Source organism: Vicugna pacos, chromosome 28 (genome assembly GCF_048564905.1).
Source record: "Vicugna pacos chromosome 28, VicPac4, whole genome shotgun sequence".
In the NCBI taxonomy this organism is placed as follows: Eukaryota; Metazoa; Chordata; class Mammalia; order Artiodactyla; family Camelidae; genus Vicugna; species Vicugna pacos.
The window spans coordinates 7,159,543-7,184,292 of record NC_133014.1 but is presented as its reverse complement, the minus strand read 5'-3'; the positions used below and the strand labels follow the sequence as shown (position 1 = coordinate 7,184,292).

Sequence of the window (24,750 nt, the reverse complement as noted above, 5' to 3'; positions counted from 1 at the left end):
AGCCACTTCTCCCCACACCCAGGGGACGGGGGACATGATGTAAGCACTGAGGTTAAGGTGCAGAAGGAAAAAGAAGTGCCCTGAGTGGGAGGAGGCTGGGGGTGATACTTGGACCTTCACCCACAATTTCACTTACCTGTGAGAACGCTGGCAGGGCTATTACATTAATTCCCGTATCACTGCTAGATTCTTGAGGTTCTGGTATTTGTAACAAAACCGTCCCCACTGGTTGTGGCAGAATCCCTGTATTACAGCCATTCATTGGTTCGTTCTTCTTGTCGCCCTGTGGCTCTCCTTGCTGGACAGCACAGACTTGCTCCACTTGTTCCCGGAGATCAGGCGGAAGTGCTTCTAAAACAGACGGGTCCAGCTGTAAGACACCACACACACCCCCATCTTGAGGTCAGAGCAGGCTCAGAGGTGATGTGTCGAGAGTTCAGGCAGCACCGTCACTGCCACATCAACACCCTGGATGAGGGACACGGGCGCAGACAGCCATGCTCTGTGTGCCACCCCGCAGCACGGCACGCTTTGGGATGTCTTGGCCCTCTGCCACCGACGCCTGGTTAGTAACGTGGAATCTGGAAATGACGAGCGTGAGCCCCACCAGAACCACACCCTGACCCTCCCGCACAGGCCTCACCCAGGGGCGGGGGCCAAGGTCTGAGGCAGATGTTGCTTCCTGGGCCAGAAGTTTACCCCTCAGACAGGAGACTGTCTGCCCCATAATACAAGTACATACACGCCAAGAGTGGCAAGCCAGAAAAAAGAGATTCTAGAAGCTAAACTTTTCTCCAGCCTGCACACCAACATCCTCTGCCCACCGTGGAAATCCCTTCGGAAACACGCCATTCCATGAGCTGGCGGGCCAGTCTCACCTTGCCAGGAGCAGCTACTGGGGGGTAACTCACCAGCTACAGGGGTCCACTCACTGCAAGCATCTCACTGTCGCCCTGTCCCTAGTCTTAACGGCCAGCATGTCCACCTTCAGCCTCCTACCACTTAGGGGACAGAGAACTGATTTTCCCAAGAGAGCCTGAAGCGCTATGTTAATAAGCTTCCAAGGAACGAAAGGGCCGACAGCACCCAGTCAGCCCGCGCCGACGGGCCCGTGTCAGGAAGAGCCCTGTCGAGGGAACTGTCTGCAAACGCTGTTAGAAAACCCTCTCGCAGCAGGCCTCTACTGACGATCTCCAAAGCTGCGTAGAATAGAGTGAGTCCGTGTGATCGCAGCCGTGGGAAAGGCACGGCGGAGTTCACAGGACCGGCTTCCGTCCATGTAGTACGACCCGCACGCACCGCCGACCTCTGCAGACACACAGCCTCACCTGACCTGACTTCCCCTTTGGATTCAGTAACTGACCCACCCTATCAAGTAGCCCTTTCTCCCTCGCTTGGCTGTTCTGACAAATTAAAAACATCATTCCTACTGTAAAACTACTCTTGTACTTACATCATATTTATAACTATAAAAATATACCTGGGAAGGTGGCGGGACCTCTATGCTCAGGTTAAGTCTTGACTTTAAACTGACAGGAGAATGCAGACCATTCCATTTCCCTGAAGACTCAGCTCTGCTAGCAGCAGGACTGGCACTTGACGTCAGATGTGCAGGAAGAGATGGCAAGAAAGTGCGGGTTCTAGAGGCAGGTGGTATTTCCAGGTCCACAGCAGCCAGGAACACTGGAAGCACAGACAGCGGCATACAGCAGGCAGCGTCCTCCAGGCATGGGAAGGGAGGGGGTCGTAGGGCACTTTAATCTACCGCAGATACAACAAACTGCGTTCCTGATTCATTCATCGTAACTCACAACCTCAATTTGTTCCTTAAGAAGTCGCACAAAGCCACCAGTTCTCACAAAAGCGGCCCTCCCAGGGATACAGCAGCACCAAACGAGAGCGAGGCTGACGGCCACTGACCTTCTTTGTGCTCCTCTTCTGTGGCTTTCTGAGCTTTCTGAACTTGGAGGAGATCAAGGACGGAGTGTGACCCACCAGGGAAGTGACCTGACTGAGCTGACGGGCGACTGGGACACGCGGAAGGGCTCGAGTTAGTTGGTACCAGCTGATTCACATGAATCCCAACCTAGAACCAGAATGAAAAATAGGTTTCTAGGGAAAAGGTTAAGGGAAAATATTAAAACAGCCTTTTATGTGATTTACTTAAAAACCTACTTCTAGGGGGCGGGGGTCAGGGGGTAGCTCGGTCATAGTTTGTGCTTATTAGCATGTACGAGGTCCTGGATTCAATCCCCATTCCCTCGGTTAGTAAGTAAACCTGATTACCTCCCCCCAAAATAAATAAGTAAATAAACAAAACAAAGCCAAAACAGAACAAACTGCTTCTTTACTAGCCAGTGAGCGCTACTCCCCTCAATCTTAGAGCACCCAATTCTACCCAAACAATCTCTCAAATCAGAAAATCCAAAAAAGTGTAATTCTGTGCTCCACTAAAGTTCTCATCAACTAAGGTTTAAAAATTTTTTTTAATTTAAAAAGGATCAGTCTACTTGCAGTTTTATTTCATCTACCATTCAAAATGAAGTACTTTTACATAAACAACAGGTTTGGGGGCTGCGGGTGTCTGTACAGAGGAGGAGTCCCCTCACACACCACGAAGAGAACTTCCTGGACGTCGTGGGGAAGCGTGAGTCACAGCTCAGCACCTTTGTGATCCTTCCACACAACCCACACCGAGCCAGTAACTGCCCTTGACTCACGTACGTGCATGCACGCATGGTCTGCTGCCAAGGGTCATCTTTAAGAAAACTAAATTAAGGTTTTTCCATTTCTGCTGCCCTCTCCTCGGTCTGTTCCAAAGGCATTTTCATGTGCCTGTGCCGAACCCCCTTCCAGACCATCACTGGTCATCAGGGACCTGAAAGGTCAGGAACCAGCTGCATGCAGCCCACCCGCCTTGCCTCCAAGGGAGCGAGCACGGTGTGTTGGGGGCGGTGGGGAAGCCAGTCCTTGTTTAAAAGCTACTATAAAAATTCACGATACGAAACTCAAGAATTATTCTAGGCAGAAAACAGATTTCAGGACAAATATGACTCTAAAGGAGGAGACCAGCCCAGGCGAGAGTCGGGAGTTCAGCCTCCGTTCCCCCCGTGACTCAGTGGAGCTGAAAGCCTGTAGGCAGACCCTCTGCCCACCACGACCGGCCTCAGGTCGAGCCTCACGTGAGAGCGACGTCACACGAAGTCCTGTTTAAAACGTCACCCACTCACCCCTCTCATATCCGAGATGTTGACTTTCATCGTCTGGAACATGTTGAGCGCAGCCTTCCCGATTACCTGGGCACTGTCTGCTGCCTGGCCAAGAGTCACCGTCCTGTGAGTGACAGAACTAACTTTTTAGGGAACAAAAGCCACATTCCATACGTACGCTCTGGTACCTCAATAGTATGGAACTGTTTGAAGAATTAAAGGACAGTTGTAAGTAAGGTTACCAAAGGGTTAAGTAAGTACTAAATATATTCCCTAAAAAAGAATGAGATAGTCTTCCTTCAAGGGAGCCAGTAATACTACATTAATTACATTGGCGACAAGGGGGAGAAGAAAAATCAAAGAACAGTGGGACTTTCAGATAAAAACCAATGGGGACCTGGTCAACTTAAACTAAGTTAAGAAAAATGTTTTCAAAAGATGTATTGCAGTTAATGTACATACAAACCACATATTATGTTGCAACTAAGCATGAATGATAAGTACAATGTTTTAGATTCTAGGAGAGGTTTTAGGTTCCAAGATCATCTATGTTGAGATACGATTAATATTCAGGAAAGAAAGATGAGTCTCCTGTATTTTCTTGACTCTGTTTTCAATATGTGAATATGCCCAGTACAACTATCCTTTCTCAGAGGCTCCGTAAGCGGACACAGAAATGTGCTGACAGCTCTGATGACGGAGTCTGGTGTCATCCTGTCTAAACCCAGACAGCCTGGAACAGACACCTCTTAGAGCCACATAACTCCTGATGGAGGAGAGCATGTGCCAGCATTCCTTACTGGGTGACCAAAACTACATATACTGTGTTTTTACAGTATCATGAATACATTATATATTCGTCTATGAATGTACCTGTTTCTTTAAAGAAGCCATTTGCAAAAAATTTCCATTAATTTATTACCTAATAACTCCCTTAAATTTATTTCACACAGAGAATAACTTAAAAGCAAATCTGTAGTGGCACACGGTGGTTTAAACACACGTGTTTATCTTCATTTCTTTCCAAAACAATACTTACTTGACTTGAAATTATTTTTAAAAGGTGTAAATTCTTAAAAGACAGAGAAGTGACAGAAGACAAGAGTAGAGGGAAGATGTTAGCCATCATTTAGACAACTGAAAGCAAGTCGGTAAATGGAAAGTTACCAAATGCCTGCTAAATGCCCAGAAGCAAGACACCGACCTGAGATAAGTGAATTTATGCTACAAAACCTCAGAAAAGGTCAGCAATTAGAGGTGTCTGGTATCTACGAAAGGAGGGGAGAAAATGGGGCTGAGAACAGCTGAGGTGACTCAGGGATGACCCCCTCCGAGTGACGGATGAGGACGTTGACACTGAGAAGGGAACCAGGCACCAGTAAGGAAGAGCGAGGCCCCCGCTCAGAAGCAGCGTAACATGCTCTTTGGTACCCAGACCCCGTTCCTACTGAGTAACCAGAACGCCAGCTGCCACCACTGCGTCTCACACGCCCCCGAGCAGGACACGGGAGGATTTCATTCTGGGGGACCGAGCAGCCTAACAGAAAAGACTGCAGTTACTGCCAACTGGTTGTAACCAAAGACCAAGGCCCTCCAACCACTCACCCGCCCCCTGGTCTGTAAGTCCCGCTAAGAACCTAGAGGTTCCAAACAGCCCTGTGGCAGCTCACATACAAACTGCCAAGAACCAGCAGACAGATAAATGCTCCAAGGAAATCTCTGATGTAAAAGGCAGCAACCAAAACAGGAAAAAAGGAACTCGGAGAAACAGATTGACAGAGGATATTTAAGAGGTAAGAGATAATACAGCATCCATGAAACGAGAGATACTATAAATATTTAAATGTCCAAAGAATAAATTTAGAAATGTAAAATGTTAACAGAAACAAAAAATTTACTGTTGCCAAAATACGTGGCACAACAAACACAGATCAGTACAGTCCCAGAAGCTGCACCAGAGAGAGGACCCTGGGGGCTGGGCCACGGCCACGGCAGCGGAGAGGAGGGCGCGGCGCTCACTCCGCCCACGGAGACGCCGAAGCTGCATCCACACGTGGAACGGCTCTCCCAGAACACCGACCAGCTCTGCCAGAGTATCTCTTACAATCGGAAATACACGGAAATGCTCACAGAACCAGATAAACGAGTTTCTACCGTAGAGTACAGGGAACTGTGTTCAGTACCTTGTAACCTATCGTGAAAGAGACTTTGAAAAGGGATACATGTATGTGTGTGTATGAGACATGCTGCTCTACGCCAGGAGTTGACACAACGTTGTAAACTGACTATAAAAAAAAGAAAAAGGAACGAAAAAGAGGTTTCAGAGAGAAAGAGATCTCCTGCACCGAACAGGCCATTAGAAGAGCAGTGCCCACCTCAAGAGGAACCCTGGAAAGAGGACCACACTGGAGCATTTACATGCGTGAGAAGAACGGTTTCTAAATTATATTTATAATCTTTCAGTGAGAAAAACTATTGAGTGTGAGTATAAACAGGCTCAAAACAGTTTACACCCCCGGACTCTTAAGATACGAGGAGGAGGAGACGCAGGATCCATGAAAACAGGGATCCACACAGAGAAAGGACATCCCACGACTCCAGCTTTGCAGCAGGTCTTAAATGAATCCAGGTTGGAGGAGCAGGCTGGAGGGCCCTGAGAGCGAGGTGTCCAGGAAAAAGACCAGACCAGCAGACTGCTGATGTGATTGATGCAAACAGTCATGGTGGAAGGGAGTCTGGGGACAAGCTCAGTGGCAAATTCACAACAAAGCAAGCAAAACAAGGTACTCAGAGGTAACTCCAAGAAAAACAAGTTCAGCAGGAAGGAGAATGTGGTCGCAGTGGGCCAAACGGACCAGCTACATGCAGAGCGTACGTGTCACCGTAATGTAACACTGGACAGTGATCGAACCAAAACCTGCCGGCTTTCCTGGGGGCAAAGGATACAGGTCAGTGGGGAGAACAGGAACAGGCGAGGGAGGAGAGGGAACAAGCCCCTCCCACAGCAGAGGGTCAGCGAAGACCTTGTGAAACTCACGCTAGAGACAGCAGTTTAAGTATCTTTCTAGAAATATGGGTGTAAATTCCAGAAGAAACCACAAAAAAGTTGAAAATGATGCTCAGAGCCGGAGAATAGTGCAAGGGACTGGAAGCTGTGTCTGACCTTTTCAGTTACACATAGCGCTTTAAAAAATAGACAATTCAGATTAAAAAACACATAAACACAAAAGAATTCCAAGGGGGTGAAATTCTTTTCCCAAAAGGAAATCTGTTTCAAGAAAAAATTTCCTAAGTGATAATCAAGCCACAGATGTCAGTCTACATGTGGCTCTGTGACTTTCGCAACCTAGATTTTGTCATTTCAATGACTGTTATAATGTGTGAGTCACAGGACTGCCATGGAGCTTTTGATTAAGGCCAAATACAAGAGATCACAGAATTATTAGACACGTCTGAATTTACTCAACCAGACACAGCTTCAGTGAGACCACAGCAGGGGTCCACAACTACTTCTGGAAAGGGCCAATCACTAAACAGCTTGCACTTTGTGGTCTCTTTCACATAGTCTTCATTTTTTTAGGACCCTTAATATAAAAATCATTCTCAGCTCCCACAAATCATGTAAAAACAGCCAGAGGCTGGATCTGGCCCACAGGAAGTAAGTAGCTCGTCAGCCTCTGAGTTAGAGGAATACAGAGTGAGTATTATAACATTTCACAGTCTGTCACCTAAAGCACGTATGCAGTTATAACACCACCAAAGTGTTAGGTTTCGATTAATGGCTTACAGTTGATCTATATAGTTCGGTAACATTTGTAAAATTACAGTTTCAGTTAATCGTGCTGTTTTACGCGTTATCATGTCTCATCCAAAGATGTTATTTTACAGGCAAGGCAAAATGTATACTTTATTGCCAGCAACGCAGGCAGATTCTGAACTGTTCTGTGTTTACTAAATAAAAAGTCCTTACTTGTTAGAGATAAACTGGAAGATCTGCGGAAGAGATGACATGGTCTCTGAGATTTGCCTCAAAATAACTGGGCGGCAGGGGAGCGAACAGCAACCGCTGAGACCAGCTGCTGGGTACAGGGGGTCACGACACTGTTCTACTTTGGTGTATGTTTAACACTTCCATACTAAAACTTTAAGTTTTGGGCAAAAAAGAATAAAATGCCAACAGCAGCAAGCAGGTATGTGCTTACAAAAAAAGCTAAATGAATATTATCCTTCATTTGGGGGAAATAGAGTATAGTGAAAATTTCAATTTTTAAAATGTTGTACTTAGACTTTTGGAGAACCTGGATTTTCTAAGGAGGATTAAACGAAGGCTGATCTTCCTATCGCATTTAGACAGAGTGAGCTCCTCGCTACTGCTGGATGCACCAAGACACACGATGCTCAGTAATGACAGGTGTTTTACAGGCACAACAACAAGAGGAACCTCTATCTCCAGTTCTCTTTTCAAAGAAAAATGTAGTTTTTTTACGATCCTTTCCTTGTATCTTGAACAAATAAAGTCCCAGGTTACATTATCAGAAAAGGCATTATAAATTGGATCTCATTTCCCCATAGAAACCATGTTTAAAAAGATAGTTATATCCCTGACTAAGGACCTAATAACCAACTTATTATAGAAATGACTACTTACACTGTATTTATAAACCACCACTTGAAATATAGGTATAGCAAAATGTTTATTAAAACAGGTAAATAGTTTAAGATTACCAGTGGCATAAAAACCTATTTAAAAATTACGTTGTTTAATGTGTAATTTATAACCCTTGTTTTCTTGGTGAATAACTGCATTAATGATAAAGCTGGAAGTTTTCTGAATTTGAGAGCAGTCATCTCATGACTCTTAGCAACATACCATAACAAGAATGTAACGTATGTGGTTGGCATGTGCTGACCCTTAATTAAACTATGTTTCAGATTTTCTTATATGTGGCTTTCAGGGCCCAAAGTCTCAAAAAGCTTTCACTGATTGACAGATAAATTACAATACAGTGTTCTGTGTCGTATAAAATGGCATGCAAAATTGGCATTTTCACATTGGTCACAAATCTTACATGAAATTTTACATCAGAGGCCCTCATAAAAACACCAGGTTTGAAGATGCTTCCTACCAGTTTGCAGAGACTAAGTGACTAATCTTCCCACAAAAAGCAATGATCCCTCCCTACATGAAGTAAACGTCTCATCCAGGTCGTTTCTGGTCATTACACTGAGACATCACGCAGGAGGACCCTAAGTCCACAGCCATCTCCGTTTCTGTCCTTACGCTGAAGCCAACAGCCCCGAGAGCCTGGGGACAGGCAGCCGAGGTCAGGACGCGCTGACGGGCGGACAGACAACAGCGTCCAGGACCTCGGCGCTCACAGACCTGCATGCACACGCTTCCCGGATTTTTCGTTTTCTATTAACTGTAATAACCCGCACTAAAATGTCCACATCCAGTGTCCTTTTTAAGACACGCTTACCTGGTGACAGTATCACAAATTCCATGGCCTCCGAATTTTGCAGTTTCTATGGGGGCCCCTGGCTTTCGTACCATGATTTTGAGAGTCAGGCGTTTGCCCTTCACACCAGCAGCTTCAAGTCGTCGCTGAATTTCTTCTGAAAGGCTCAGAAGAAAAGCTTCTGCTTCTTTTGGCTGCAGACGAGCATTTAAAACAAAACAAAAAAACCCTCCATGTTATTTTACTACATACCTAAGAATTCTCAAGTACTTTAAACATTAAACACGTGTAGGATTCACTATATCCTGCTCCCGTCTGTTAAAGATGAGCCTTCTGGGAATAGCAAGAGCTTTAAGACTTCATTTCAAGCATCAAGAATCTCTGGTCTAGGTGGAGAGGAAGGACTACGTGAAAATATAAAGAAGAATATGAGGTAAAAGCTGTGAAGAGGTCAGTACCTGAGTAAACCTTATTCCATAGTTGATCTCAGCTGAAACAGATTTTCTTTCCTTTTCAGTTCGAACTGGTCTATCATCCAGACCACGGCAGAACCTATAAAGCATCTGACCTGTTTTGGGACCAAATTCTTTCTGGAGTTTTGCCATGGTCATATACTGCAAGTCTCCACAAGTTTTAATTCCCAAAGATGTCAACTTGGATTCCATCGAACGTCCAACTCCTAGGAAAGGGGACAGATGGATGGACAGATGGGTAGATAGTTCTTTAACCCTGCACATAAACTATTAGAAACAATTTAGCAATATGAAGTAACTTCCATGCAAAAACAACTAAGTTAAAATAATCTCCCTTAAAATTCTGAAGTGACATAACAAGCATCTCATGATTAAAGAATATTTTTCGTGCAAATCATACTAGTAAAGTTATTTCTAGAATCTGCTTATCAATTTGGACTCCACATAAGGTGAACAGAACTTCTCAAATATGAATAAGTTTTCAAAAGAATGTAATTTTTACTTATTGAGTAATATCAAATTTTCTATCTTATTCACAGAATCAGCTCAGTTACAGACCTGCTTAAACTAGTCTACAGTGTGACTGACAGACGTACCAGGAGACTCAGGAATGTTAGGGATACCACTGTGATTTCGGTGATGACCAAACTTCACCAGAATTTCAGCCACATTTTCTCTGAATAGAACAAGAACTTATGAGAGGTCCAAACCCACAGATGCCACCTGCCACCCTACTGGACAAAGTGGTACAAGTGACGTGGGGATGCAGCTTCCTAAGCAAACAAAGTGGCAGTGGGGCAGTGGTGGGGGGGCGACAGAGCGATTTCTTTTATCAACAAAGGTTATCTCCCTGGAAAGGTGTTCACGCTCTTACGGCGGAGCCAGCCTGCAGCAGCCCCCAAGTCTTCAAGATGCAGGGCTGGAGCCTCACCCAAAGGATGCTGATAAGCCCTGCTGCTCTCAGTTTGCCCAAAAGCTTAACAAAGGGATACACACCTAGAAAAGACATGTCAGAGTAACCTAGGAACTAAAACTCTTATTCAAGTGGCCTCCACGCTGCCAGATCAGTATTTTCCGTCCAGGGGGAAGACTGTTTCTGGTTCTCTGCAGCGTCCTACCAGCGAGCTCAGAGGGAGCTCTGGTGTCTTCCACCCGTCACTGTCACTGCCGCTTCGAGCTCCAGTTCTCCGCGTGGTCATCAGGAGAAGGAACCACCAGTCTAGCCCAGGAGAACCACTTGAAGCCGTTACGCACGACACACGGTTACACGGTTAGGAGGCGGTCAGTCTTACAGCTTTGCCCACTGCCACAGAGGTGGTGAGACAAGGTTAAATCAAGAGAATCTGTTCCCTCGTGGGAGCCAGATGAGAGGTGTTAAGGGTGCCACCTCCCACGTGTGCCATTTTAAAGTTCAAGCCTGAACAGAGAACAAGTCAGACCAGCAGAGTCTGAGTTGTCACAAGAAAATCCCCCAGAGGATACCTTCACCAACAGGGGAAACGCGTGGTGAAGCCCGGCCGCGTGCTTCTTGGGATGGGGATGGGGATGGGGAGGAGAAACCCAGGGGAACGGACCTGCCGTACACCAGGCTGGCCAGAGCCAGAGGGACGCCGCACACGGCTGCTGGTGCTCGTGGGAGGCCTTCTGCCTCCGTCTTCCCTCCCCCTGAGGATGCAGCGACGGTGCTGCTGCGCCAGGCGTGCCCCTCGCATGGCCACAGGCACACGGGCCGGAGCCGCCTGCAGGGGACACGGTGCTGCCGCTGGCAGCCCCTGCTCACGGGGGGGCGGGGAGAGCAGACGTCCTGGGGCAGGCTGCCACGACACGGCAGCAGGCACCACACACTCATCTTCAGGTATCTTTGGGGAATTACTAGTTGTTAACAAGAACAAATGGGCTTCTTTATCGTAAGAATTCTCAGAGCTTGTCCCCTCCCCGGGCACAGCCCCCACACACCCATGAAACCCCTTTTAACAGGCTTTTAAGGGAACAGCTTGTACTTAGGATGGGCTGCCATCTCAGGACAGGGGCAACAACACAGAAGCCTGATGTTTTACATGCTGACATGTTTTCAATCCGGCAGAGTATAAATCTGGGGATTTTATGAAAGTCAGCAGTTTTACACATGAAAACAGCAAGAACAATTCCGGGTGGCTACAGGCGACCGCCAGGTTTTGAAAGAGAAAGGAGGCGGGGGAGGAGGCGGCTCCTGAGAGGAAGCCAGTCTCCCCACCCCCACATTTCAGACATCCCTTGGGAAATTCAAGGCTGTGCCTAAGATCCCAGCCAGGTCATGTGAGCCAGCACCTGCCCTTGAGAAAGTAAAGTCCCTCCAGCCAGGGAGCAGATAAAGGGGAAAGGTAAAATCACTAGGTCAAGAAACTAAACGTTCTCTATTTCTGTATAAAAAAACCCCAAAACAAGCAAGAAAACCTTAAAAAATGGTGCAGTTTAAAGATGGTGCTATGTGATGGCAATGTGCCTCTTCAAACTCCCATGCTGAAGTCCCAGCTCCCAGTACCTCAGAACGTGGCTGAAACTGGAAACAAGTCCTTTAAAAAGGTAACTGCAGTAACAAGAGGTCATGTAAGTGGGCTCTAATCCTACACAGCTGGTGTCCCTGTAGGAGGAGGAGATCAGGACACAGATGAAGAAAAAACACCGAAGACACAGGGAGAAGACGGCCATCTACAGGCCAAGGAGAGACCTCAGAAGAGCCGAACCTGCTGACGACTCAGCCTTGGGCTTCCAGTCCCCAGGAATCTGAGAAAGTAAATTCCTGCCGTTTAAGCCACGCGGTCCCCAGTGATTTGTCACAGCGGCCTTAGCAAACTAGAGGTGGCCAGTGAAAGGAATCTGAATTTCACATGCAGCTTGAAATATACTGGTTCCTTCTTATATCAAGTACAATAAAATGTTATTAAAACTGTTAAATTGTGCTGTCTAATAAGGTGATTTGCTAGCATGACTTTATAAGGTTAATTATTCTTTAAATTTAACCTCGAATTGACCATCAGAATGTCCCATTTCACACCTCTGATGCTAATGCATTCTTGGGTGTTACTTCCCAGGGAGTCAGGAAGCTTTAAAACTAACCCACCATAAAATAACACTTGGGTCATTTAGTGTTTCATGGCCTATAACAGAAATTTCTAAGATATACTTTTATTAGGCTTAAGAATATGCAACTAAAAATACCACTAAATACACTTTTAACAAACAAATGAATTTAAAAATGAGTCATGAATTTCACCACAAACAACACATGGGAGCTTTGTGAAGCTAACAGGCTGCTTTACAGAAGCAGGAGAGGGTGGTGTGAAACAGTACCAAGGGTTACTGTATGGTTTAGAGAAACTTCTTACAAAAAGGTTTCTGCCCTAGAAAGCAAGTCTAAATATTTAATAATTGTGAGATGAATTGCCCTTCACAAAAAAAAATCACATCTGTTCAAGGCCTCAACCATGTTTTTCAGTTACACCAAATTACGTCTGATGATTTCTCCGTAGAAAGAGCCTCACGTGCTAGGTCGGCGAGCCACACGGTCACTGCGCAGGGAAGCACCACAACGGGGCAGCCCGCCCTCAGGAGAAGGGCGCACCTTCATGGACATACTCCTTCAGCGCCAGTTAACAAAGCCCAGTGCTTCATCTTAGGTTTTATTCTTCTTAATGCAGTTCTTACATTTTCTACTTTTAAAACCTATTTGCTTACTAAACTCAGAAAACTTTCATGGGGGAAGGGTAGAGCTCAGCGGTAGAGCGTGTGTTTACAGGCATGAAGTCCTGGGTTCAATCCCCAGTACCTCCGTTAAAAATAAATTAAGTAATTAAGTAGGTAAATAAATAAATACCTAATTAACTCCCCTCACCAGGGGAAAAAAAATAGAAAGAAAAAAGTGTCATTAGTTCGACAGGATAATTTTGTAAACAGAAGAACAGAACTTGATGGCCTAGAAGTACACTATTTCAGTTCTGACTTATCTAAAGGACCAAAAGTCAGTTTCATTATACTCTTTTAAAAATAATTTCTTAGAATTCTGTGATCTTGCTGCTTGAGAAATATTTAAATACTTAAAGTAAAAGACATGAGAAGCAAAACCAAAATGTTACATTAAGGTTCTGATAAAGAACTGACAGGGTTATCCACTGTGGAACTCTCCAATCTGTTTCTCATGCACTCAATAAAAGATTGAAAGATTTTTTAATTCATGTTTTGGAAAACAGAGATACATGACACAACTATGAAAAGCACTAATGAATGTTTGTAAGAAATAAAGTTAAGAAGAGAAGCCCTGCACTCACCTGGCAGGTTAGTAACTAGCTGGCCCCGGATGAAATCGTCCACGTCTTCCGGCTTTAGGTGGTACTGGCCGTCAGGTTTCGCTTTTCTAGTTGCCATTCTGGCCAGGAGAATGTTGGAACCTGTAAAATTTTTTTTTTTAAAAAAAGGAAGAAAAAAAAGTCATTCAAGAAATATTCACAATTATTTTCTAAATTGCTTAACAACGACATCTACAACAGGTTACCTATCAAATTTCTAAAAAGAATGAAAATTAATAATTTGCAGTTTTGATCATTTCAAACACAGGACAAAACTGGCAGAATTCTGTTAAGTGTTACAGATTATAACCAGCATGGTTCCTGGACAGAGGTTTCTCTCTGTTCCAAAACAGTCATTTCAACACCTCCTACCAGATAAAGGAACAGAAAAAACAGTCCTAATCTTAAGATTGGAGGTTTATAGGACTCCTGGGGAATGATCAGCAATCAGTTCATTTGACCAACCACTGGATCCACGCTCGGTAGAAATAGGCCAAAGGAATGCCATCAGACCGAGGGAAAAGAAAGCCCAAAGGACCAGAGGTCTCACCGTTTGTCCAGAACACGTGCAGTAGGAGCTGAGGGTATGAATGTCTTAAAGATGAAGATAGATACTGACAGGGAGGTCCAGGGTGTGTGTACGGACGTGGTAACTGACGCAGAGCAGAGGGAAGGGCACTGGGACCTGAGGCGGCACCAGGGGTCTGAGACACACCCGGGTGGGGTTTGGTGAGCCCCCGTGTGAGTAAGAGAACCCCCACGAAAGACAGAAGACTTCTATAAAGGCCACACGTTGGTTTTAGGGGAGACAAGTAAAAATGGTGTGTTTTCCTATGGTACAGGAAGAGAGAAGGTACTGTAAAGTCACACCAAAATGATAAAAGTGGTGAGTTTTGAAGGAAGGGGAGCTGAGGAGTGGAAACATCATTTGGGATTTTTGTCGTAATTATCTGCTTGAACTTAAAAGAACATACATACTCATATTATCACACTTGTAAATTAAAAATAAGTACAATTAGAAATGAAGAACTAAACCTGTGCCTGCTGCTGGACCAGAGAGGGCAAGGCCTGAAGGGACGGTGTGGGGGTCTGCGGGCCGCACCCCGGGAGACGGGACAGCCGGCTTGGCACGGAGCGGGCCGCTCGCGTGCTAATCACGCTTCGTGTTTTCTGTACTCGTGCGATTCTGACATCTGGGAAGTCCTGCTGATGGGGAGAGACCGCCCCCCCCAACGGCTGGTTCATCCCTCCAGGCAACAAGCAACCTCCTGGGGAGCAGGCCCCCTACACACACGGCATGCACCCCAGCCAGCTCCGTATCAGACTCAGACACAAAGCCAGTATTTCTCCTGCCTTAAATCATCCCAGGGCCAGGTCCTGTGCCCTGTTCAGCCTTTCCCACAGAAACCCTGGCAGAGGCCGGCCCAGGACCTCCCCTCACTCCAGGCCCACAGCTGGTGCCTGGGCATGGGGTCCCGTGTGGCACATCCCCACCATCTTGGGACATGCAAGTAAGGAAAACCTTTCAGTAGCACCGGCCCCCCTATGTTGTCACTGTCACTCAGGTATAAATGAGAACCCCAGAGAGCACGAGATGAGGCGCTGCGGAGGAAGAGGGTTGTGACCATGAATGCAGGTGCAGCGGGTGGAGTGACATGGGGACCTGTGTCACCTCTGCCTCCTGAGCCTGAGGCAGAGGCAGCAGGGACCCCGGGTCCACCGGAGGGATGGCAGGAAAGAGGCATCTTAGCAGGAAGCGCTGAGCGTGTTCAGAAAGGAGGGCCTGGGGGGCTTATGCTGGGAGAGGAGGAGATGGGAGGGGAGAGGCCGGGGAGGCTGGGGAGAGGGGGACCAGGGAGGGCACTGTCAACAACGCTGACCCGGCTCTGAGCGAGTGAGGACGGGACTGGCTGAGTGCCCCAGGAAGCTCCAGTCCAGAAAGTAACTGAGTCCCAACAAGACTCAGACCACACAACACTTAACTCAACCCCGCCCCCCACACCGCTTTCAACACGGGCCTCTGTTCACTCTCGGAAAAAAACCCTGTTGACAAATACTGAATTCAATCCTCCATTTTTGAAGAACAAGTAAGAACTATACCACCTTGTTTATTCCAAAGATATTATCCACCATTCACTCACATTTCCACCACTTTTATCTCATGTTCTGCCTAATTGTGAGCAATACTAAGAACTGTTTTAGAAGTGGGAGGCCTATGCAGTAAGGTAATTAAAAAAAAAAATCTAAAAATCACTCCTAAAAATTAAGCGGTAGTCCTCGCTCGCAGGGCAATGCTTTGAGTGAAATGAACAGCAGGAGACAAGCTGCTATACTAACCAATTCCAACGGAGGCCGCGCACTTGGTCTGGTCCTTGATCTCTGTGCGGACGGCACTGGCGAACTCATCAGGGGTGAGCCTGGTCTCCGCGAGGATCTCGGTGATGTCCACCAGCGCTTCGTCACAGCTCACAGCTTCGATGTTGTGTGTGTAGCTGCCAACGCAAAGCCAAGGCAACAAGTCACAGCCACAGCTTAACTCCCAGCAAACACACACGCGGCCCAACAGTCTTCCCGTGCTATCTCCCTTCAACATTCCCCACAAGACTTAAAATGCTAAAAATACTAGCGTTTTAATTAAACTGTCCCAAGCGCCATTTCACTTAACTTTTAACTGCAGCTAATTAATTAGCATTTTCTTTTTTTCCATAACTACCAAAAATACAGCAGAAATGATCACTCCAGTTTCTTTATACTGAGAATACCTTCGTAAACCTCTGAATAGTTGAAAAGTAGTAACTGAATTAGAACTGTCACAACATTTAATTTAAAAAATATTGAAACGTGGTTTATCAGCATCCTTGAGGGACAGAGAAGTCACACAAATCAGTCAAGTAAGTAACTGATAGTCTCCTAAACAAAAATCCAAAATTTAATGCCACTCTGTGTCAGGCCTCAGACACAGCAGGGTGGGAGGAACCATGGCCTACACACCTGTCTAGAAGACACCCATCAACATGCCCCGCACGTGGAAATGCTCTGGGCGCTGTTCTCGGGTCACAACCTAGCCACACAGAGGACTGTTTCAATTTGCCAGAGAGGAAGAAAAGGAAGAGTTGCCACATGGTCCCAATGCTGATTAAACATGGGGACCACAAGGCTGCGTGGAACACAGCCTGGCTCGCTCACGCCTCGTCTGTGGCTGCTTCCACTGTGCACAGCAAGCTGAGCAGTCGGGACAGCGGCCGTATCTGGCTGGTTACAGAGAAAACACGCCGACTCCAGCTTCAGAGCACACATGTCCTGCCATATACTTATTCTAAATTTTGAGTTTTGAATTAATATTAAATATACCCACACTGTAAATACTTTTAACCTCCTTTTCTCAAGCCAACTAATCGCCCACCTTGAAACTACAGTTGATCCTTGAACAACACTGGCTTGAACTGCGCAGGTCCACTTACACATGGACTTTTTTCAGTAGGAAATACCTGAGTGTTACACGATCAGCGAATATGGAGGAACGCAGGCACAGAGGCCGACTACCTGGATTTATACCTGGATGTTCCACTGCATGGAGACAATGCCTCCAACCCCCACGGTGGTCAAGGGTCAACTGTATTACTAAAAACTTTTATAAAAATTAACTTTTGGCATACCTAACAACTTCAGAAGACAAAGGGTTTGAAAGAGTCTCTACTCGTTAACCAAGCAGTCCTAATTTTAAACAAAACTATAATTCAAATGTAATAAAAGAGAATAAGCAGGTTAAAAAATTCCAACCCTTCATCTGTCTCGTTCCATGGAAGGAAAACCGGAGCTGCTGAGCAGAAGGTAAGCAGTCAGAGCACGAGGCTCTACGTCCCCGTCGGGAAGCACCGAACAATCCCCACAGCGCAGACGGCCCTTAGGACTGAGCCACCGCCACTGAGGTGCTCGCAGGCAGGAGAGGAGACCTGATGCTGGGATGCTGAGGGAAGGCTTCCCAAAAGAGATGGGAGTCCAGCAAAAGTGATCCTGACAGTCCTAAGGAGAGCTGGACCCTCTCCCACATGAGATAAAGGAAGTGCAGCCACCCAGACGGGGAGGGGCTGCGGCGCGCGCCGTACCTTGCCAGCGTTTCATACATCGTTCGTGCGACCTCCTTATACGCGTGGAAATCGTATGGAACAGCTTGAAGGTTAGGACAAAGTTGTTTAGCTTGCCCAAAAAACATTCCATTCCTAATGCCAACTTGTCTAGAGAAAAAACAAAATACAGTGGAAGTTATACTAGGAATTTAAGTGCCAAATCAAGTATCAAGTATACTGACAATACGTCCATGCCACTATTACTAATACACAATTTTCATTTAACTCCATTCTCATCAGGAGTAAAAAAACAGGCATTAAGAAAACTTACAGGTTTGTTTTCCCCCAAAGGAGAATCACACAATCGTCTGATTAGTGAAGTGACAGGTGCAGATGTGCCAAAACCTGTTACTGAGAGACCAGGCTTGGCTCCTGCCTATCTGGGGCTGGCCCCTGTGCAGAGACGCCGGCACGCCATATGCTGGGGATTCACAACCACCGCAGAGCAGGAATGTGCTGTCAGAAGAGGTCTGCTTCCCCTAACCCACAGCACGGTCTGGCCAACGTTCATCCCCCAAAGACAGAGTATAAACAAAGGACATGCACAAAACAGTGCTTGTGACAAACAGACAAAATGCACTCATCCTATGACCACCCAGTTCCCACTTGACCAATTCCCTGCTCCTGAAGTGGCCGCACAGTGGCTGAGATGCCAACAGCAGTGTCCAAGGACAGACGTCACTCTGGCAGGAGCCACGGTTCCAGAACTGTGAGGGACCTAACTGAAAATGGTAAATTTTAAATCTTTTTGCGTGTCTTAATGCCCACATTACCTTTGATATTTGGAGCATTTGGCACAAAACTATGATTATGGAATTATACGTAACTAGTAAAATTCCATTTTACCTCTCCGCAATGAATCAAGAAAAAATACTGACATAAAAACAAAAGCAAGTAATAATAAGCAATGCTTCACCAGATTACATACTCCGGTGTAAATACATCAAACGTTACTTCATACAGTCATTCGATAAATATTTACGAAGAGCTTGCTTAGTGTGGAGGTGTGCCCTGCTTTAGGAAACACAGATACAAACAGCCCTCAGTTACTCAGAGGCCTCCGGCATGCTGCCCATCTCAGACCACCAGTGAGAGCGAGGAGAGGAATCCTCCAAGCTGCTCAGAGGAAGTAAATGCAAAATGATACGCATTGTTTAACAGATGATCTAACTGCAAAGCCCACAGCAGATGAGAAACACGTAACAGGAGGGAAAAATGACAGCAAAGGAGGAGGTGACCAACAGAAGCATGGGACAGAAAACCACTCCTTCATTTACCACAAAGCTATGCGTCAGGCATTATATGAAGTGGTGGGTAACGTATACCGAGCAAAGTGGATCTCATGATGTCCAAGAGGGTGACCAGCAACTGGCCCAGGAGATGATGGATTCGGGTCAATGGCCCTTGTTCATAAGGCAGGGAAGTGTGTATATGAGAACTGAGAAGTCTACACAGAAGTGCACGAACAGTTTAAAACATTTTCAATAACGCTAGGTATACAGGTTCAGCGCGCAAACTAAAGGTAATTATTCATTTTTAAAGGAAGGTGTTAAATCCTATAGATATCATATTATTACATTTACAAGAGTTTCATTTTCAAATTTTTTACTTACACAAAAAATTTCAGGGGCATATTACTTAGAAAAAGAGAATGCATCAACTTATGAACTCATGCATCCTACATCCCAGAGAGAAATGTGTAGGGGCCACCAGACACTGTAAGGAAGTCATGAACAAAAAAGGGAAAACCTAAGGGGCTTCCTACAACTAAGGGAAGCGAAAAACCTTGAGGTGATGGGTGGGAAATTCGCCTTACTGCATACAAAACAAACGGGGAAAGACGACTGCAAAACAGTCCGAAGTGACTCTTCACCACAGGGATGTCTACTCTTCCCACTAAAACCCCATCGGGTCAACCACCCGGACGTGAGAGTGTCTGCTGCAGAAACAGCTTCTTCCCAGGCTCTTCCCGCGTGCTCTGTGCTCAGACAACTGTATCTGTGTTGCATTAGACAATATTAAAAAATTAGCTATTAAGCCACTGCTACTGTCCATTCGACATACTTAAGGACATCCACATCACTAATTAAGGAGTGTAGCAGGTCCTTAAAAAAGCATGTCCAAACAGAGGTTTAAGAATGATTTGACCTTAAAAATTTATGAGTCTATGAATTTCTGTATCATTCCCTATCCATTCACATGTCCACCTTCTTATTATGTAAAAGCCAGTTTTTCATGGTAAACCACTGTCTGCCACACATGTTCTGACCTACACACACACACTCTCCCTCTCTGACTCCTGCCATCTCATGCTCACGTTTCACCCTCTGCTGACCCCATTATTATAAAGTCTGTATCTACGGAAAGAAAACCAGTGCCTAAAACTGGGATGACCGTCCCCACAAACCAGTCCCCACTCCAACTGCAGAAACATTTTTCTGATGCAACTGTGAATATACTTATTAACTGTGAATATACTCACTTAAGGAAAATATAACTATTAGACAGCCACACACACACATACACACACACACACACACAAAGGGTAAAGGCTATTCACTAGGAATAGCCTTCTAGAAAATGAAAATTATAATTAAAGGACAAAAACCCCACTGCTGTGGGTTTCATGGTTTGTTTTTGTTTCCCCAACTTTAACTCAAATTCATTTCCATCACTTTCTGCATCTCTTTAAAATAAACAGTTGCCATCTGAGTGACACAAACAGCTTGCTACACGGTATCTGGCCCTCAATACTGTCACCCCAATTATTCTGTCATACGTTCCTGACAGCCGCCACCTGCCGCACAACACAGATGCACCATCGAAACAGCAGCGGAAGCCAGGAGCACAGACACATCTGTGGCTGCTGGAGGCCAAAACCACCAGGAACTGGCGACACTTCTAACTGAGAGGCGGCCTTGGCACTCACTCCCCAAACAGCCTCCCGCTTGGGGCGCTAGGTGAGAAGAGAGGTCCTGCAGAGGCAGCACAGAAAGGGTACAGCCTTCATCTGATCAGCTAGAAAACTCCAAAGATGAGCAGGTATTTCTGGGCTTCATCACCCCCCCAGATACGGAACACAACGTCCAGCCGTCAGAACACGTGGCCTGTCACCATTCCATAACTCAGTACGCATAAGATCAGCTCTAAACTGCCTGTGCTAATAAACATATAACAATCCAAAATGCACTTAGATTTGACTTTTCTTTATTTATTAAAGTAAGCTTCAATTCCTTGGCTACATTAGCAACTAACAATGAAAAAGAAAACAAACATGGTTACTAGAGAGGAAAGGGGATGGAGAGGGATAAATTGGGAGTTCAGGATTTGCAGATACACACTACTATATATAAAATGGATAAACAACAAGGTCCCACTGTGTAGCACAGGAAACTATATTCAATACCTTGTAATAGCCTATAATGAAAAAGAATATAGAAAAGAATTTATACATATGTATGTATAACTGAATCACTATGCTATATACCACAAATTAACATAAAATTGTAAATCAACTATACTTAAATTAAAAAAAAATAAAATTTTAAAGTGAATGAAAATAAATAAAAATAAATCTAAAAAAGAAAAAGAAGAAAAAGATTAAAACAATTCTGTCAATGAGAAAGGCAAACTTGGTCCAGGAGTAAAAGTCTGATATGTCATAAATGAAAAATAATTTTAAATTATTTTATAATTATGCATGTTTGAACATAATCCTTTTTTCTTAAAAATCCTTTTACTAAAATAATTGGTAACATTTTAAACAAACTAAATAGATGCTGCTGAACTATATTTTTACGCAGATTAGATTTGCTTGAATAACCAACTTTAAATCAAGACTAAAAAAGTTACATATTTCAAGTGAATATTGTATACAGTTAATGTTAATATCAAATATATCTCAATTTTTAAAAAGTATGAAGACAAACCATAAAGATAGTACTCCCCCCCCAAAACGACTGAAAATGTAGCTGATATGACTTGACTCTGTTTAATTACTAAATACTTTAACACTTGCCAACAGTGTGTAAATAAATGCTTGCTGTGTTATAAAGCTAAAAACATCTGTGTTTAGTTATCAGAAAAGGGAAAAAAAGGAATGTTCTTTTCAATTGATCACTTCATTATTACTCCCTCAATTTTTACAACTATTATAATCAATTTTCTAAAAATGAAAATTATTTTAAAATATGAGGATCATATGCTATAGATGTCTCCTTCTTGTACTGAAACAGCTGGTTGTGATCAGATCAAGGCCCCTGTGAGGTGAAGTTCCGCAAACAAAGTGGATGAGCTGACACTGCAGCTCACAGTGGGGAGGGGGCGGGCCGGCATGCAACTGTTTAGTTGTGATTAACAGGCAGTCAAGTTTTGACAAAACTTAAAAAGGATCCGAGTAGACGAACACTAAGGCCCTCTCCCATTCAAAAATATCTAGTTCTTTAATTCTGTGCTTCAAAAGACAATGGTTTAAGAATGACAATGTCCAGCTTCTTTTGTTTCCACTACAGGACCTACTGGTTTCAGGCCACTAAAATATTTATTTAAAGTTATCCAGCATTTGTGAAGGGAAAAAAGGGAACCAATGGGGCTTAAGGCTAGAAAGATTTCTTTCCGTAACATATCTCTAAAAACTTAAATCGTAGGCCTGACTAGCATGTGTGAATCCATTTCAAAAGATTATACAAAAATGATTAAGTAAATTAACTATTCACTAAATACTGCAACGCCCTCACTTTTACATACCTGGCTTCGTAACTGCATGACGCAATCTCGGCCTTTGACAAAACAGAATCAATTCCATTTATTTGCACTGAATCTTGATTCTCCCACATTGATGGATCTGGTATTTCTGCTTTAAAAATAAAATTTAAGGGCTGTATGTTAAAAACTGATTTTTTTCCTTAACTTTCATTCAAGAAATTTTTTTCCACTCCTTTCATACACAGATGTTCAATAAAGTCCAAATATACTCATCTCGACTAACATTTATCCCCTTATTAACTCTAAAATGGTTTGCTTCTATTATATTCTTCACCAGCAGACAAAAACTTATCATAATAAAGATTTCTGTCTTAACAGTAATTTTAAAATATATATACCAAAAGATAAATATAAAATATTCCTTTAACACAGTCTCTTGAGATGGACAAGGATGGAAAGTGATCAGGAAGATGGACCCCCTCCTACAGCCTCACAAGGGTGGCAGAGCTCTCTGGAATGGGAAATAGTTAAAGAGAAACACTGTAAATTTCTCTCAATGCTCTTTTGGTTTCCTAAAAAAAACTGCCTGCAAAACTTAAAGCTAATTAATATTTTCAACAAACATCAAATTCCTACAAGTCATTCGATCAAAAAATAATTTAAAAAGTCATATACCATAAAAAGTTTCAACCTAAATCTAAGATCGTTCTTTTGAACACACATCAAGTTAAAGAGCATCACAATATCATCCTCCTTTTCACGAAATCCTACTTTTGGTTTAACAATGCATTCTCAATTAAAACCACTCAAGTGTGATCAAAGTATCAATTACTTTACAGATGACAACTCTAGCCTGAACAGGACAGCTCACAAGTAAGTCCCAAAGCCAAACCAGATTTACAGCTTCACACAAGGACGTTAAAGCACAGTCTGAGAGCCCACTGACTACACATCACGTGACCTCACCAGCGAGTAGGGAACAGATTAAAACACAACATGTGTTATGTCCCTTGGGACACCACTGAGTTCCAAGAAGAGTATGACTTAAAAACCTGTCTTCTCAGTCACAGTTCTACTATTCTGAATGAAAAATACCATCAGTTAGTAAAGTAAGACCAAGATAGCACTCAGGTAATTCTAGACAAAATTATTTTGAGTACACCGTAACAACACATAACTAACAAAACCAATATTTATCTTCCATTTATTTCAGAGACATAACGTTCCATGTAAAATCAGCCAGGTAAACACCACCAGGAGAACATGGCAGAGTGTCTGGCCTTATGAGCCAAAACGCTCTTCCCGGTTTGACTTCCATCATTTCATCAGCATCTTTCCCCCAGCTACGCGACCCACACGAGCACTCCTGGATTCCAGCTCCCACACACACCAAGCACAGTGCAAGTCAAGCTCTAAGGGCTGGCATCTTAATGGGGTCGAATTCCACTTGCATCAAAAATAAAAACAGCAGAGTACACAATTCGAGCTACGATTTCGGATATATGGTGACTAACATACGCTGTACTGTGACAAATTAAAGACAGAGTGCAGAGCAGACCACCGGGGTTTGTGGGTGCTTGTGAGGGGTTCTGGACGGCTCAGTATGAGCACTAACAGCCGTTGCTCTAAGCTGAAAATCGGTAGGAATCTGCGGGCTGGCAGTGCCACAGCTCAGCAGAGGCTGCTCTAAACCAGAAAAAAGAAGAGTTGGAACCTGAAGAGCCACCGCCAGCGGCCTGCCTTTCAAAGGCGTAACCACAAGTGAGGCCTTAAAAGCTGGGGGTGGGGGCAGGTGATTTATATCCGAAGGGCTGGTTAACCTAAGAAACTTGTCCTGAAAATCACAGAAAAATCATGCTTGCGGCGGAACAGCGTCTGGGCCCTGCTCCCGAGGCCCGGCCGAGGGCGCCCTCGCCACCCCTCTGCGGGCGGGCTGACCTGTTCCACAGCGCGGCAGGGTGCGCGGTCCCTCCACGAGCGGGGTGAGCTGCTTCATGGGAGATTCAGGGAAATGCAGGGACACACTGTCCTCACTGGAGGGAAAGTAGAGAACTGCTCGTCAAAGCTCGACAACCTAGACGGGCACATGGAGAATGTGGAGGAACGCTTGGAGAAATCAGAGGCCAGGACCCAAGTCTGTGAAAAAGAAATCGCTGAGAATAAATCTATGACTAACACGGTTTTAAAAACTGTTGTTCTTTAGAAGTTGTTGAAGGGACAGAAAACATCTGCATTCTGGAATCCAGGAAGGGAGGAGAGGCCCCAGCCAGGAAACCACGAGCCTACAGGAGTGCAAGCAGATCATCAGTGGGAAGGCTCCCTGCCGAGCATCGCGGAGCAGACAGCTTCCAAAGGAAGTCAGGGATGGAAGGCCCTGGTTACTCTGGCCCGATCAGACCAAGAGTCTGTGAACACGACAAGCAAGACACTAAGTTTCTGTAAAGGGCTAACGATGC

At 44.7% G+C, this 24,750-nt stretch overlaps 1 protein-coding gene across 7 annotated transcripts in view; it reads right to left on the bottom strand.

Annotated features, from left to right (window-relative positions):
* REV1 (REV1 DNA directed polymerase) overlaps window positions 1-24,750 on the bottom strand; it is a 71,268-nt gene that overhangs the window by 3,206 nt on the left and 43,312 nt on the right. For 5 of the 7 annotated variants that reach the window (XM_072951327.1, XM_072951325.1, XM_072951329.1 and 2 more), the window contains 10 exons: window positions 22,337-22,445; window positions 17,570-17,698; window positions 15,801-15,955; window positions 13,446-13,565; window positions 9,127-9,347; window positions 8,690-8,862; window positions 3,231-3,333; window positions 1,921-2,086; window positions 1,481-1,683; window positions 137-370 (listed from right to left, as the gene is read on the bottom strand). In XM_072951327.1, the coding sequence (XP_072807428.1) occupies window positions 137-370; window positions 1,481-1,683; window positions 1,921-2,086; window positions 3,231-3,333; window positions 8,690-8,862; window positions 9,127-9,347; window positions 13,446-13,565; window positions 15,801-15,955; window positions 17,570-17,698; window positions 22,337-22,445 (1,613 nt within the window). Of the gene's footprint in view, window positions 1-136; window positions 371-1,480; window positions 1,684-1,920; window positions 2,087-3,230; window positions 3,334-8,689; window positions 8,863-9,126; window positions 9,348-13,445; window positions 13,566-15,800; window positions 15,956-17,569; window positions 17,699-22,336; window positions 22,446-24,232; window positions 24,352-24,750 lie in introns of those variants that run through there. The other 2 variants (XM_031691994.2, XM_072951328.1) reach the window with 2 other exon arrangements.